We start from the raw sequence: 16,466 nt of genomic DNA, 5'->3' as shown, positions 1-16,466 counted from the left end.
AAATTTCGTTGTATGGTACCTGTACTGTATTAATGACAATAAAGACCATTCATTCATTCATTCATTCATTCCAGTGTGCTCCCTCGCCCTCGGTGACACACAGCTTCACATGTCAGGTAGTTATGGAGACAATAGGGCCTGGTAATGGTGTAGTGCAGGGTTTCTGTAATGGTGATGGTGTAGTGCAGGGTTTCTGTAATGGTGATGGTAATTGTGTAGTGCATTACTTACGTACTAGTGCAGGGTTTCTGGGGGTCATAGGGTTTCTGTGACAGGGTTTTCAGTCCCAGTATGAATGGACAGCTAAGGTAAAGAACACGTTTCATGTGACATGTGAGTGTTTCCGCCGGCCGGTTCATTTCCATGTTCATGTTTCTGCAGACATCTCCAAAATAAATAAGGAAGTCTGCACTCAACCACACAGGTCCTTTGCTAGTTCCAAGGTCATGTAACTAATTTAAGACATTCGCGGGATAAAAACAGTGAAAAGGGAATACACTACTCCACCAAGACAACAAACAGTGACAACAGAGTGAATAACTCCCTAACTCTACATGTGCTTTGGCCTAGAGTATGTATTTTATTGAAACATTGAAATAACATGTTATCTGGCCCATTAATAAGGGCACAATTGTGATTACATAGACTGCAAAATGGGAAAACTGCATAACTACCATTGGTTATTTGCATTACGATTCACAGAATCCATCAAGCATTCCTTATGATTGTGTTCTCAAGAACAGGTATGGTTTGTGGATAGTTGAATGCACACATTAGATAGATGTGTGGGGTTTGTAATTCCTTGACAAAGAGGAAATGAATGTTGGATAGATAACATATATCAAATGTCCTATATACAAGTGGAATACACCAAATATACTGTTGATACCTCATGATGAACTCCTTTGGATGACTAAATTAAGTTCCAATTTCTTAAGAGCATTGATAATAAACTTTTACTATACAATATCTACAGATAAGTATAATGTATTTGCATACATACATAGATAAATGAATCTTACATCTTATGAACGTCATCAGAGCTAAATTGCTATATAATTTAGAAGATAAATAGCTAAGCAGTAAAAAAAAAATGCAACACATGTTAACTGTCACCTGCAATTATAGTCCAGTTATTAATTTCTAAAAAGTGACTTGTGAGAGATACAGTGAGAGATACAGTGTGTTAACTGTAGATATTTGAACTGTAGTGGTCAAATATAACGATGCAGCTTTAAAAAAAAAAAAAAAACATTAGTTGTTTTTGGTCTATGAAATCAACATTGTCTGTGCTTTTGCCACAGTAATAATGTGCAAATAACATTATAGCTTGTAAAAAAAATTGTGTACAAAAGCCCATAATAAAAATCTAAAGCATATATACAAACACACAGATATGAGAAGATTATATACAATTTTGATAAACCTTATATTCTGTTATAATTAAATAGCGATAAAGTTTCCTATCTGGTAGAAACAATCAACAAACAACTGTAGAAAAATATAATTGCTATGATCCCTGGAGTGCTGTGTAAGTAAGAACTGTCTATTCTTCCTCCTTCAGTAGTTCTTACGACCTTTACCGTCTGGGGTATCCCTGATCTGTAGGAGAAAAAAAGCAGATAGACTATTTGCAAGGTAATACTGTAGTATTTCTACCTTCTGAAATGATGGCTAGGACTGGTGTTATCAAGTGAAATGTTCTTTATATACAAATCTGCAGACATACACTTGTGATCACTTTAAATTCTATAAAACGAGCTATTAGATATTACCGACTTGCAACCCGAATGTTGCTGGTTCGAATAACACTTCAGACACTTGTTTTTTGTGTGTTTTAATTCTTGCTAATTCAATGTCATGTCAAAACAGGTGGTCAAACACTGCTATAGCCAGATCATATAATCCCCCAGACCACATTTACTTGGTCTGCAGAATCCATCCCCCAGAACATATTCTGTTGGCAGTTCTGTTGCCTTTATCCTACAGTGAGTTTGAGGTTAAAGAGTTAGGGTTAGGGGTACATGCGTACCTCTCTGCGGGTCGGGGTTCACGTACCTCTCTGGGGGTCGGGGTTGACGTTCTCGTAGATGGGGTACAGGGGGTTCTCCTGCTCGTTACGCAGCTTGCGGGCCCTGAGCACGTCCCGTACGCACTGGTGCAGGTAGGCGTACTGGCACTGAAACACAGAGACCAGGATGAGGGTCAGCAGTACTCATGAGGATCATTGTATGGGCACGTACCGCACACACTACTGTATACCTCACACACACTACTGTATACTTCCCAGTAAACAAAGAGTCCAAAAGACGTCCTCAGGGAAGCCGGAATGTGGGTTCAGATGACGTCTTTCTAGGACGTCCAGATGACGTCTTTAGGACGTCTTATGGACTACAGAATCATCTTCTGTAGTTCAGGTCGTCTTCTGTAGTCCATAAGACGTCATCTGAACACACATTCCGGCTTCCCTGAGGACGTCTTTTGGACTCTTAGTTTCCTGGGTTCACTAATGTCTCTGGCTCACCTCCGTCTGCACCATGTGTGAGCGGTGGAGCCTCAGGTCGAACACGGCCCCGTAGATGTCCAGCGTGTCCTTGGTCTCCAGCTGCTGCAGCACCCGGTCCAGCGTGATGAAGGTCCCCGTGCGGCCCACCCCGGCACTGCAGGGGGCAACAGACACACGGACACAGTCTGTTAGTCCTCACTAGTCTAGGTACTTGACTAGATCTGAATGTGTCATGTTCCTCTCCCTATCCAGCCCCATCAACCCTATCAGATCTACACAAATGTCTTGGATGGAATAGGTGCTGGGGGTTGTTTCTGTGCAGGGCCTTACGACTAACCACACATAGGGCTTTCACATCGGCAAAGAACCGTGCCGGTTCGCGTTCGGAAACCTCCGAACGTTGGCGCTGTCTGGCGAACGATACACTGGTATGAACGCGGGCTCGTTCGCCAGACAGCGCCAACGTTCGCAGGTTTCCGAACGCGAACGCGAACCGGCACGGTTCTTTGCCGGTGTGAAAGCCCTAACAGTGAGATGTCAGATCTGACACATTCATCTAATGTGACAGCACATAGGTAAGGATCATGCATTCGTGGAATGAGCAACACAGCTAAACGTGTAGGTAGCGATAGCTGTGTTGCTCATTCCACGAACGCACGATCCTTACAAGTTGTACCTCGTTGTAAAGGTGACTAATCAGGCTTTCCAACGATATACAGTACAATACAATACCAATTGGTATTATTAAAGGGGAGGAATAATCGACCGAAATAACGTTTCCAAACCTTTTTTGAGGAATTGATATACTTTTTAAAGAATTTGGTTGACTAAACTGCATTGAATGGTCTCTGGTCCCCCCTCCCCTCTGGTCCCCCCTCCCCTCTGGTCCCCCCTCCCCTCTGGTCCCCCCTCCCCTCTGGTCCCCCCTCCCCTCTGGTCCCCCCTCCCCTCTGGTCTCCCCTCCCCTCTGTTCCACCCTCCCCTCTGGTCTCCCCTCCCCTCTGGTCCCCCCTCCCCTCTGGTCCCCCCTCCCCTCCCCACCTGCAGTGGGCAGCCGTGGCTCCAGAGCCGGGGGTCCTGTTGATGTAGTCTCTGACGGTCCTGACGAACTGGATCAGAGACTGGGTGGTCTCCGGGACCCCGTGGTCCGGCCACACCGTGTAGTGGAACTGACGCACCACCCTGGAGTAGCTCAGCTGGTCCTCCTGGAGAGACAGACCAGCGTTAGCGCATTAACATTAACATTAGCATTAACATTAGCATTAACATTAGAACATTAGCATTAGAACATTAGCATTAGAACATTAGCATTAGAACATTAGCATTAGAACATTAGTATTAGAACATTAGTATTAGAACATTAGCATTAGAACATTAGCATTAGAACATTAGCATTAGAACATTAGCATTAGAACATTAGCATTAGAACATTAGTATTAGAACATTAGCATTAGAACATTAGCATTAGTGTCGCAGCTCAATCAAGTACTCAAGTTCTTCTGGTTGAAGCGTGAAAGGTCTTGATGGACTGTACTCTTTTTTGTTGTTGTTGTAAGTTTTAAAAAGAGTTTAAATGGTTCATGTAGTAGGCTATAGACACAGCCGCACTCAACACAAAGAGCACTGTTCCATGTTACACATTTTTCGACAGGTTCACATTGAACGTAATTTCACATGATTGAAATTAGCTTTCGTCGATCCAAAAAGGTTTTCATGCCACGTGCAACATGGCATGACATGAATAAACCTGACATGAATAAACCTGACATGAATAAACCTGACACGGGCATCGAGGGATTATGGTGTTTGAAGCCTTCTCGGTGCCTTAAGGAAACTCTCTATTGAAACGGTTCTACATGGATTTGTCTGTTGTTGAGTTGACGCCCCCTCACAGACCGTCAGTAATGTACCACGGAGACAGTTGGAAACCTCTGATCCAGTGGTGGACTCAGGCTGTTTGAAGGGCAGGGGGGGCGAAAAGAAAAAAAGGGCATCTACTGCACAACATGGGACCCCATCACTGCACATGGTCAAGTTTAGACCCTTGGAAGGACAGCCAATAGGGCACATCCTCTAATTTTGCCACTCAAAGGGGCATTTTTGCCACTTAAAAGGGCACTTAAGAGAGACGTTTTTCAACCGTGGGGGCACCAGGAGGGGCAGTCGCCCCCCCTGCCCCCACCCCCCTAAGTCCGCCAGTGCTCTGATCCATGTCTGTTGTCAGTAACTGTTTTAAAACAGGTTAATGTCAGTAATCCAGTCCTCCACACTCACGCTGCAGATCTTGAACTCGCGGATGGTCCACTCCGGCAGCACGGACTCAGACAGCATCTGGACGATGAGGTCGCCGTAGTACAGAGGGTCCTGGTCGAACGGCCAGTAGTGGTCACACTTCACCTGGAGGGAGGAGAGAGAGGGATATAAAGACAGAGTATATAAGTGGATGCAGGGTTCCCACACCTTGTGAAACATCACATTCAAGCACCTTTCAAGGACTTTCAAGACTCAATTCCCTCAAATCCAAGGACCCAACACGGCATAGTTTGAGACAGAACTAGTTGACGAGCTAAGTAAAACATATTTTAATATTTTTTTTTTGTTTTTTGAGAGAGAGAGAGAGAGAGAGAGAGAGGGGGGGGGGGAATTCAAGCACTTTCAATGACCCATGTCTATTTTCAAAAACGTTTAAGACCTTGATTTCTTTTTCTCAAATTCACAAACTTTCAAGGATTTCAAGAACCCGTGGAACCCTGTGGATGCCTTCACTAAACGCTGTATATGAGAATGACACTGCTCCATAATAGATTAGTGAAACTAGGTAGCAGCTACTCTAATCAGATCAGCCGGATCACGAGACGGAACAAAATGGCTGCCCACCCTGCCTTTCTCCACACACTGGGTCACCATGACGATGTTGTGGACGTTCTGCTCCCAGACCATCTTCCAGAAGTCGTCCTTGGTGCCGGGGAGGGGACCCTGCGTGGCGATGTACTCTCTACGGAAGTTGTTGCCCTGGAAACAGAATAGATTTAGATGTGTGTGGCTACGTTTTATGCAGCATCTTTGTTCAAACTACTTTTAACACTAGAACAGCCGTGCCTTTTTTAGCTACTAAAAGAGCAAATGACCCCCTCTTTACAATGCTCAAGCTGCTATTTACACACAACGACAACTAGTTGGCCGCCTTGTAAATTAGCCTGCCTCCTACACAGAAAAACTGCAAAATATCTTCATACTAGCTTATCCTGATGTGATTTTTAAAATGTAAGGATACTGGGTGGTAGAACGCACATATCTAGTTAAAGTCTTGAAAGGAGGGTCCTGACATTTTTAATTTTGCAAAGATATAAAAATGTTCTTTACTCACCCTCATGGCTGTTCTAGTGTTATGCAGCGTCTTTGTTCAAACTACTTTTAATATCAATTAGAAATTGTTTGTTTGTCTGATGAAAACTGTTACTTACAGGAATGTAGCTGGCGTTGATGTAATCAGAGCAAGGGTCGTCGTCCACGTAGGTCAGCTTCACACGCGTCGAGTCATCTGCACAAGCAGAGGTCAAACACATCCAGACTCGTATTTTTTTGACACATAATAATTTCATCAACAGGCTAAGTCAGGTGAAAGGTATTATGTAACTATCATTGCTGTATGTAAAGATACACAAAGCATACTGCACGCATATAAGTAAGTACTCTTAAAAAGTACAACAATAAAATCATGAACTGAGTGGTCACCCACCATGGCCTACAGTGCACACATATGCCCATGTAAGCATGGGATCGAATCCAGCCCAAGACCTCCCAGTAAACAAAGAGTCCAAAAGACGTCCTCAGGGAAGCCGGAATGTGGGTTCAGATGACGTCTTTCTAGGACATCCAGGTGACGTATTTAGGACTTATGGACTATAAAAGACGTCATCTGAAGCCACATTCCGGCTTCCCTGAGGACGTCTTTTTGGACTCTTTGTTTACTGGGCTGCTGACATACCCTGTCCTCCTTACTCTCCTCTGTCTTCCCTCTCTCTATCCAATCCAAATGAAAAACATAAGAGTGGGACTGCCCCACTCAAACCAATAAAACCTTAAAAACAACATGAACACGCCACTATGAGGTCATGAATGGTTCTGTTCTAGATGAGGAGACTCACATGGCAGGATGTTGTTGTATCTGTTCTTCCCTCGGTTCTCTGGCAGCAGCGCCGTGTCCAGAGGCTGGTTCCTGCCAACATCCTTCAGGTCCTAAACGTGCAATATGTTTACATTCTTGTGTTAGGGTTCATATACTGTATATAAGTCTACTAGTCCATATGTTTATATGTTTATAAAAGTACACATTTACATGTTAACTCCCCCCTGTCTATATACCCCCCTGTGAATAGGCCATATAGTCAGGGGTGCACATAACTTTTTGGGGCCAGTGCTCAGAGGAGCACCTAGGGATGCTGCTTGGTGCTCCCCGAGCTCGCGAGTCACGACCCGTCCCACAGGATGGATAAAAAAGGGATACATGGATAACTTATATTAGCAAAACGACATTTATTCATAAATAAAGATGAACGAACAAATGATTGTGTGCAAAACAAAAGAAACAAACGCAAAATCAAATTACTGCTCTTTAAGCATGAAAGTCTGTAAGACTCCTTTAAACACAATGAAATCAACTGACATCTCTTTAAGCACTAACTGAATGTCTGTTCTTTAAACACAATGAAATCAACTGACATCTCTTTAAGCACTGCTCTGTTCTGTAAACACTGAAATCAACTTTTCAACAAAAAGTTACAGCCTAAGCATTTATTTATGCTACAAGCTTAATCATCATCATCACTGCTCTCTTGACTGCTGTAAGTTATCACTGTCCTCAATTTCAACCATGGTAGAGGATGTTGTAGGCTATCACTTTAAATAGCTCATTATTTTGATTGTGCAACAACGTCTTATTTTTTTTTCTAATAGAATTCCCAACCATATTCCCTGGGTCAGGGGTCTAGGTGTGATAATGAAGCTGTAAAATAAACGTCTGAACGTTTGAAAGCTTCAGAGAAAAGAAACGTGAAGTTCCTTGGTGTTGTTTTTCCTTTTAGCGACGAGTCGTTCGGGACTGAATTGTCACGTGTCGGCGTGATAACCGTGCGATACGCGATACGCGGAATGAAAGTACAAGTTACGATACTTTCCGAATGTTTTCGTGAGGGGAGTCGCCATGGTCGTTGTGATGGCGTTACGGCGCTTGCAGTGATGCAGCAGTCAGCAGTCAGCAGGTGGATTTTGAGGAAGTAAATTCCTCTCCCAGCGCTCCCAGCTGTTGGTGCGCAAGAGCGCGTTCATGCCGCTGATCTTCCGCGCAGCATGCATTTTGGCGACGCATGCGCACTGGCGCACCAGTTATGTGCACCCCTGCATATAGTGTATAGAAGTTACATAATAGATACATTCTCAGATTCCTACCAGATGATCACTTATCCCCCTATTTATATCCCCCTCTATTAATGTCTATTTATGTCTATTTATGTCTATTTATGTCTCATTCTTGTGTTTTATTATCTTAGGACTGTGTTTGTTTGTTTGTTAGCACCTAGGGTTGCTAAAAACCAATTTCGTTGTACCTGTTACAATGACAATAAAGATCATTTGTTCGTTCGTTCATAACAAAGAGATATGGTTCAAACTGATTACATTCAACAGTCGACTCATTAAGAGTCATCAGTCCTGAAGTAGGGCACAGTCATTTTTCTGTTTTTTCCAGATTATGAAAGTGCAGATAAGCTTTGCAAATTATGTGTCATACATTGAAATCTGAAAACAGTTGAAGAAGATTATGCTTATTTGAAAGTTGGTACACAAACCAAATACTGGAGAAACTCACTCTGAATCAAAACACACGCCAAAAAGCGGCTAGTAACTAGCAGGTAAGAAGCAACATCGCTATGAACGTCTAACTGCAGGTTTAGCACATCACAACATGCTGATAGAACATCAACATGCTAAAAAAAAAGGAACAGGTGTAGCCAATTAAATAAAAGGCGCGTTTATGGCGCCCTCTGGTGGCAGGTTGAGGAAGCAGCAGGTTCAGGTGGGTTACCTCATACTCCTCTGACAGCAGGTAGTTGGAGTCCGCCTGCAGTTTGGTGTAGTGAGACTCAAAGTGCATGACCTTGATGGGACTGCAGGGACAACACAAAACAAACATTTATGAAAACTCTTAAGACAAACTAAGACAAACTAAACCAAAACTAATGAAATAGGATAAATAAACATAGATAAAAAACTAAAGCTTGTCAACATACCTTGAAATGCGACGATTACTGCAGAGAAACAAGAGAGAACTGTTAGTTTCTGAACTGGTTGACCTTGATTTCTTTGAATGATTTTCACAACAAAGTCGGCCTACACATCCACCCTAGATTTGTAATATCAAGCAGAAAGCCACACCTTCTGAACTATTGTTTAGCCATGTTGTCTTTCTATCTGTGCTAATAAACTCTTACCCCCTGACGCCCATGTGCACCCCTGAGGTGGGCCTCTCTCTCCTCATGCTCATACGGACGGCAGGCCTCTCTTGGACGCTCCTGCAATCACAGCAGAACAGGAGTGAGTAAGCGTGAGCTAGCCATGAGTAAGCCACAAGTGTGCAAACAGCGTGTGTGTAGTGTTGGGCGTTGTGTTCTACAGTGTGAGGCGATAGGCTCGGTGTTGAAGTGTTGTTGACCTAAGTGTTTCAGGTAGCGCTGTGTGAAAGGTCAATGCAGTGTATTATTGTCTGGTTGTGTAGTGGAGGACCAGACCAGGTAACGGAGATTTTTCTTTTGTATTACATTGAGGATACTGATGTTTGTTACTTATTTATTTAGTGTTGTTTCAGTGTTAAGAATGGAAAATTATTAGTACTGTGGATATTGTAACTTAGGTATTAATTAATGGATCATATGATTTAAGTATTATTGTTCTCACTTGGAAGTGAGGGACAGGGGGAGGACATGATAAGCTGAGGCTTCATCCTACTCCCTTTCCAACAGTGACACCTGTACTCTTCATTATTAGTTTTTAGTTTTTAGTTTTAAATCATGTTCGAAATAAAGATTCATTCATTCATTCATTCATTCAAGATGAAAGGCAAGGCAGAAATCAGATGCATGCAGATCCTGTATGCTAATAAATCCTTGGGCTGGTCTCTACCGCCCTCTAGTGATCCAATGTAACCATGATAATTATAACTGTACTTGTGTATTTTGTACTCGACTGTGTAGCACTAGATATAGCTAGTACTGTTTTAGGTATTACTGTAGGATATGTTGTGTATGTCCTGTCTGGTTAGTATGTAGAGTGAGGTGAAGGTTAAAGGTCAAAGGTTATAGGACTCTGAGGTAAACACTCACACTTTGCGAGCCTTCTGTCTGCAGATGAGCAGCGCGGTGACTCCCACCATCATGGCGATGAGGAACATGCCCGCGCTGATCCCCTCGATCACACCACTCAGAGGCTCTGAGGGGAGACACACAGTCAGACGAGCAGACAACAACACCATGGAACTCTTGTAAAATGATGCATAATTATCTGGAGCCTAGTATACAAACCATTACCCTACCAATAGCATTGGGTTGGGCTGAGGACAATACCCAGTAAACAAAGAGTCCAAGAGACGTCCTCAGGGAAGCCGGAATGTGGGTTCAGATGACGTCTTTCTAGGACGTCCAGATGACGTCTTTAGGACGTCTTATGGACTACAGAAGACAATTCTTCGTACAGAAGACGATTCTGTAGTCCATAAGACGTCCTAAAGACATCATCTGGACGTCCTAGAAAGACGACATCTGAACCCACATTCCGGCTTCTCTGAGGACGTCTTTTGGACTCTTTGTTTACTGGGATGGCTTCAGGTCTCAGAGAGCCCTGCGCCAAGCTATCACAGGCCAGAACCATCAGCAACCCAACCCACCACAGACTGTCTCACTCACAACCAATCACACATCAGCCCATCGGGGCGTGTTAGGAAGGTCTCTACCTGCTTCTGTGACCAGGGGGAGGGACAGGTAGGTGTCGGTGTAGAGGGGGGGGGTGGACTCGCTCTGCTCCTCGTCAAACAGCTGGGTGAAGGCCCGCACACTCAGCCTGGAGGACAGAAGCAGAGAGACAGAGAGACAGAGACACAGAGAGAGAGAGAGAGAGAGAGACAGAGAGACAGAGAGAGAGAGAGAGAGAGAGAGAGACAGAGAGACAGAGAGAGAGACAGAGAGAGAGAGACAGAGAGGGAGAGAGACAGAGAGAGAGAGACAGAGAGACAGAGAGAGAGACAGAGAGAGACAGAGAGAGAGAGAGAGAGACAGAGAGAGAGACAGACGGTCAACAACAAACAGCAAAATAGCTTCATACTAGCTTATCCTGATGTGATTTAGAACATGTAAGGATACTGGGTGGTAGAACGCACATATCTAGGACAAGTCATGAAAGGAGGGTCCTGAAATTAGATCGAGTGCAAAGATATAACATGTTGTTTTACTCCCACATGGCTGTTTTAGTGTTAGAGCAGAACCCTGGAGATCCAACAGCCCCAACCACATATCAAACACCGATCCATCTTCTCAGTACCTGTAAGCGGTTTTGGGCTTGAGTGGACCGTCACAAAAGTGGTTCTGGTCTCTCTCCTTGTCTGGGTCCTGCTCTCTGTCCCTGTCCCGGTCCTGGTTCTGCTTGGGGTCACATGACCCCCCCAGGGTGTCCATGCCGGTGCCCAGGCTGACCTCGAAGCTCTGCGGGCCGCTGTCCGGGCCCTCGGCGCAGTGGCTGGGGAAGTAGCTGGTCTGGTAGGCCCGTATGGAGCTGTTGGACTTGTAGTCCAGGTAGGAGGGGAGGGGGTGGTGCTGCTCAGGCTGGAGGTTCTCACTGTCTGGAGGGTCGGAAACACAAAAGCCAATGGGGTTAAGTAAGTAAAGCTTATATAGCACCTTTCATACAAGAAATGCAGCTCAAAGTGCAAACAGGAATAAGAACATAAAGTGAATATAATAAAACATATATAAAAACATATACAAGCATAGAATGAATATAAAAGCAGGGGAAAACAGTCAAAAGAAAAGGTAAAGATAAAATACAATAAAATACATTTAAAAAAGGGAAACAATGTACAACCTCTTTTGTTTAGAAAAGAAACACTGAGCTCTGAGGTAAAATGACACAAACACAACCTTTATTCTGTCACAGTGTGGTGGTGTCGGCCTGAGGTTTAAAGGTTTAGAGTCAGGCCAGACGTGTAAAGTCTGGCGTCAACTTTATGATGACCCAGTAATGGGTGAAATGGTTTCCTCAAAAGAAAAACGTACCTACCCAGTAAACAAAGAGTCCAAAAGACGTCCTCAGGGAAGCCGGAATGTGGGTTTAGATTACGTCTTTCTAGGACATCAAGCTGACGTCTTTAGGACGTCTAGATGACGTCTTTAGGACGTCTTATGGACTACAGAATCGTCTTCTGTGGTCCATAAGACGTCCTAGAAAGACGTCATCTTCCGGCTTCCAACATTCCGGCTTCCCTGAGGACGTCTTTTGGACTCTTTGTTTACTGGGTAGGAGACATGAAACAATGTGCATATTCATCTTGTTTTAGTTCAGTTTTCAGTACCTTCTGACTCCGCCACCACCACGGTGAAGAACTTGACCGCCCCGTTGACGTCGCTGAACCAGCTGCAGTTGAACTTGAAGAAGATGGTGGACTTGGTGACCAGAGCCGACCGCTCGTTGACCCGCGTGGAGAGGGGAGGGAGGGGCGGGCCTTAAGAGTTAAAGATAAACATAAGATGTCATTATGACAACTATACTTGTATGGATCATAGACATTAGCATGTATACATTGGGAGGTTCTGGGTAATCTTGCTAGATCATGGTGACCATCAAATCCAATCTATCTATCAAAATGAGTGGTACAACACTTTTGTCGCGCACCAGCACGAAAGGAAATAGCACCACACCCCCGGTAGAGCCATAGAGCCCTGTAGAGCCATGTTTGAAGCTAGCATCTTCGACACCAGTTAGAGCACAATCCTTGATGGTTGACTGATGTATGACCATAGAGGTGTTGCCATGGTCAGCCACAGTGACTGTACTGTATAATGTCCACATCGGTATACCCCTCATCCATCCCTCACAGCGACTGTACTACCCAGTAAACAAAGAGTACAAAAGACGTCTTCAGGGAAGCCGGAATGTGGGTTCAGATGACGTCTTTCTAGGACGTCCAGATGACGTCTTTAGGATGTTTTATGGATTCTGTAGACCAGAAGACAATTCTGTAGTCCATAAGACGTCCTAAAGACGTCATCTGGACGTCCTAGAAAGACGTCATCTGAACCCACATCCCGGCTTCCCTGAGGACGTCTTTTGGACTCTTTTTGGGTGTTTACTGGGTATATAGCGCCCACATCATCCACCCGTCATCCATCCCTTACAGCGACTTGTGACCACATATCCCACAATGCCGTACTCACGGTCGATCATGGTGACCACGCTGTCCTCGGCCGCCTCGCTGGTCATGCTGTCTGAGATGGCCTTGACGGAGATGGTGTAGAACTTGTGTGGCTCCAGCTGGGTGATGTGGTACACGGTGGAGTCGCGGCCCGTGCGGCGGGAGTAGACCAGCGTGCGGGAGTCCAGACACTCGATGGTGTAGGAGTCGTAGTCCGCCTCCGGGGGGCCCCAGGAGCAGGAGATGGAGGTGGAGCTCTGCGGTCGGCAGTGGAGGCTGTGAACGCGCTCCGGCTCTGCAGATGTACCAGTTAGCATTAGCATAACAGTTAGCGTTAGTGTTAGATCCAGTTAGCATTAGCATCCATCACATCTTTACCAGTTAGCATTAGCATCCATCGAATCTTTTGGTAGTTTTAACACTAAAACACAAGAAAAGTGTTACATCTTTGAACTCGATCAAATTTCAGGACCCTCCTTTCATGACTTGTCCTAGATATGTGCGTTCTACCACCCAGTATCCTTACATTTTCGAAATCACATCAGGATAAGCTAGTATAAAGCTATTTTGCAGTTTTTCTGTGTAGGAAGCAGGTTAATTTACAAGCGGCCAACTAGTGGTCGTTGTGTGTAAATAGCACCTTGAACATTGTAAAGAGGCGGCTCTTTTAGTAGGTAAAAAAGGCACGGCTGTTCTAGTGTTAATCTGTCGAATATCTATATCTATCATATCTCTTTTTTTAACGTCCTCTGCCCCACTTTTCCCACCAAACCCCTGAAGTGTAGTACAGTACAGCGCCACCTACTGGTGCGGATGCTCTTGTGGATGGGCAGGCTGTAGGTGGTACTCCCCCCGCCCACCCCACTGACGGAGCGCAGGGTGAAGTTGTACTGGCGGCCGGGGTAGAGGCCCTTCAGGATGCGGCTGCCGGAGGTGCGGGTGTGGTAGGGGTTGAACACGCTGAGGGGGTCGCGGGGGGACCAGCGCAGGTCGAAGTCGTCGTAGTCGGAGCCCACGGGGCCGCTCCACGTGATCTCCAGGGACGTGTTGGTGACCCCCCCGAAAGACAGCGAGGTGGGGGATCTGGGGGCTGGAAAATGAGGAAGAATGTTGCATGTCAAAAGTTGTTTGAGAAGGTTGGCAGTTGGGCAGTTGGGTGAATATTCAAATAAGTACAGTACAGTTAGGCTACGGTAGGTATACCTATCGTCAGTGAAAATTGGATGCTCAAAAAGTGTGTTTGGAGTATTTTCTCTGCATCTGTCTCTTTTTTTTAAATTATTGTATATTTCCCCCTATAATACCCACAACACATCACACCTAGGACACCTACAGTATATTATAAACACCATTGCACCACAAGACAGCAGTATAAAACTAGACTAAGACAATTCCTGTAGAAGTTGAAGAAATGTGAAGTGTGCTTGCCCCCCCGGGCCACTCCACTGCATCCCCCGGCGAAGACCGCGTTTCTCTAGCTCTCCCAAATCTATTGATTGTAAGTCGCTTTGGAATAAGGCGTCTGCTAAATGCCAAACATGTCAATGTAAATGAAACAAAGGAGTAACTGTCTCTCACCCGTCCGTCCCTCGGAGGCGGCCCTGTTGCTCAGCTCCCCGCTGCGGGTGAGTATGACGGCGTAGTAGAGGCGGCCGGGGACCAGCTGCAGGAAGGCGTGCTCCCTCGCCCCCACGCCCAGCTGCTCCTCCGCCTGCTGGGAGCCGTCGGGGTTGTAGAGGGACAGCAGGTAGCCGCTCAGCTCCCCGGCCGCGCCCTCCCAGCTCACCCAGAGCTCCTCCGACTGGGACCGGCTCTGAGCCTGCAGGGAGGTGACCGCTGCTGGGACTGGAGGGCAGGGAGATAAGAGTCTCATTACACAATCACAGTGCTGGGTCTAACCCAGTAAACAAAGAGTCCAAAAGACGTCCTCAGGGAAGCCGGAATGTGGGTTCAGATGACGTCTTTCTAGGACGTCCAGAGGACGTCTTTAGGACGTCTTATGGACTACAGAAGACGATTGACGATTCTGTAGTCCATAAGACGTCCTAAAGACGTCACCTGGACGTCCTAGAAAGACGTCATCTGAACCCACATTCCGGCTTCCCTGAGGACGTCTTTTGGACTCTTCGTTTACTGGGAAATTGAATAGTGATCCAAGCATACTCTTCAATAAATAATTTCCCCCTCTTTTATGCCCAAGGTCGGTTGTGAAACTTGTGTGAATTAACTAAGAAAATTGAATGCTGAAATTAAAGTATTTTAACACCGACAACAAGTTCACTCTCATGACCGTAGTCCTCTAGTAGGCCGGTGGACCTCACCTGTCCTGGCCCACACGGCGGAGTCGTTGGTCTGCTCCCCGCTGCGCGTCAGCACCACCAGCCTGTAGGGGGCGCCGGGCCTCAGGCCCTGGAAGGAGCAGGTCAGCGTGCCGGGCGTGCCGCTCTGACGGTCGTGCAGCGTGTCGTCTCCGTTGTACAGGCAGATGTCGAAGCCCTGGAACTCGCCCTCTGGTGGCGCCCAGTGGAAGGACAGGCTGCTGGTGGTGTTGGCCTGGATGGACAGGCTGCTGACCGCAGCAGGACCTGGGGGGATGGAGAGGAGACTCTCTTATACTATATATCATCACACTGCTATCCTGGCCTGCACCTTGCATCCATGATAGTCGCTGAAACCATCTCTCTCTCTCTCTCTCTCTCTCTCTCTCTCTGTCTCTCTCTCTCTCTGTCTCTCTCTCTCTCTGTCTCTCTCTCTCTCTCTCTGTCTCTCTCTCTCTGTCTCTCTCTCTCTCTCTCTCTGTCTCTCTCTCTCTGTCTCGCTCTCTCTGTCTCGCTCTCTGTCTCGCTCTCTCTGTCTCTGTCTCTCTCTGTCTCTCTCTCTCTCTCTCTCTGTCTCTGTCTCTCTCTGTCTCTCTCTCTCTCTGTCTCTCTCTCTGTCTCTGTCTCTCTCTCTCTGTCTCTTTCTCTGTCTCTCTCTCTGTCTCTCTCTCTGTCTCTCTCTCTGTCTCTCTCTCTGTCTCTCTCTGTCTCTCTCTCTGTCTCTCTCTGTCTCTCTCTGTCTCTCTCTCTCTCTGTCTCTGTCTCTCTCTCTCACTCTCTGTCTCTCTGTCTCTCTCTCTCTCCGTCTCTGTGTCTCTCTCTCTGTCTCTCTCTCTCTCTCTCTCTCTCCACACTAGATGACTAGACATCCTATCTCACAGCTGTAGAAGGTTCCAGACGTATCTTAGTCTTACGTGTGCGTGCTTCGGCGCTGACCCCCTCGCTCTTCTCCCGGCCGCTGGTGGTCTGGACCAGGACGCGGTACTTCTTCCCGGCGGTGAGGCTGGTGAAGCGGTGCATTGTGGTCCCGGAGGCCTGGGAGGAGTTGGTCACCAGCGCGCCACGCTCCTCCAGCAGCTGCAGGTAGTACCCGTCCGCCACGCCCAGGGCCTCCTGCCAGCTCACCTGCAGGCTGCAGGTACTGTGCTTGTTCTCTGCCTGGAGGGCCGTCACTGCAGAGGGGACTGGG

The 16,466-nt window shown here is 46.2% G+C and overlaps 1 protein-coding gene across 1 annotated transcript in view; it reads right to left on the bottom strand.

Annotated features, from left to right (window-relative positions):
* Nucleotides 1-653: 653 nt before the first annotated feature.
* ptprbl (protein tyrosine phosphatase receptor type B, like) overlaps nt 654-16,466 on the bottom strand; it is a 33,105-nt gene continuing 17,292 nt past the window's right edge. Inside the window, exons 12-31 of the mRNA XM_080545337.1 lie at nt 16,192-16,461; nt 15,281-15,544; nt 14,538-14,804; nt 13,765-14,049; nt 12,982-13,254; nt 12,120-12,269; nt 11,093-11,390; nt 10,509-10,615; nt 9,883-9,988; nt 8,995-9,075; nt 8,794-8,811; nt 8,589-8,670; nt 6,655-6,745; nt 5,971-6,047; nt 5,384-5,518; nt 4,781-4,903; nt 3,548-3,711; nt 2,525-2,660; nt 2,059-2,179; nt 654-1,602 (exon numbers count right to left, since the gene is read on the bottom strand). Coding sequence (XP_080401463.1) covers nt 1,580-1,602; nt 2,059-2,179; nt 2,525-2,660; nt 3,548-3,711; nt 4,781-4,903; nt 5,384-5,518; nt 5,971-6,047; nt 6,655-6,745; nt 8,589-8,670; nt 8,794-8,811; nt 8,995-9,075; nt 9,883-9,988; nt 10,509-10,615; nt 11,093-11,390; nt 12,120-12,269; nt 12,982-13,254; nt 13,765-14,049; nt 14,538-14,804; nt 15,281-15,544; nt 16,192-16,461 — 3,071 coding nt within the window. The 3' untranslated portion in view covers nt 654-1,579. The remainder of the gene's footprint in view (nt 1,603-2,058; nt 2,180-2,524; nt 2,661-3,547; nt 3,712-4,780; nt 4,904-5,383; nt 5,519-5,970; nt 6,048-6,654; nt 6,746-8,588; nt 8,671-8,793; nt 8,812-8,994; nt 9,076-9,882; nt 9,989-10,508; nt 10,616-11,092; nt 11,391-12,119; nt 12,270-12,981; nt 13,255-13,764; nt 14,050-14,537; nt 14,805-15,280; nt 15,545-16,191; nt 16,462-16,466) is intronic.

Source organism: Nansenia antarctica (genome assembly GCF_963989245.1).
Source record: "Nansenia antarctica genome assembly, chromosome: 14".
Taxonomy (NCBI): domain Eukaryota; kingdom Metazoa; phylum Chordata; class Actinopteri; order Argentiniformes; family Microstomatidae; genus Nansenia; species Nansenia antarctica.
The sequence above is the reverse complement of the archived record's forward strand: the minus strand, read 5'-3'. Positions and strand labels throughout refer to the sequence as shown.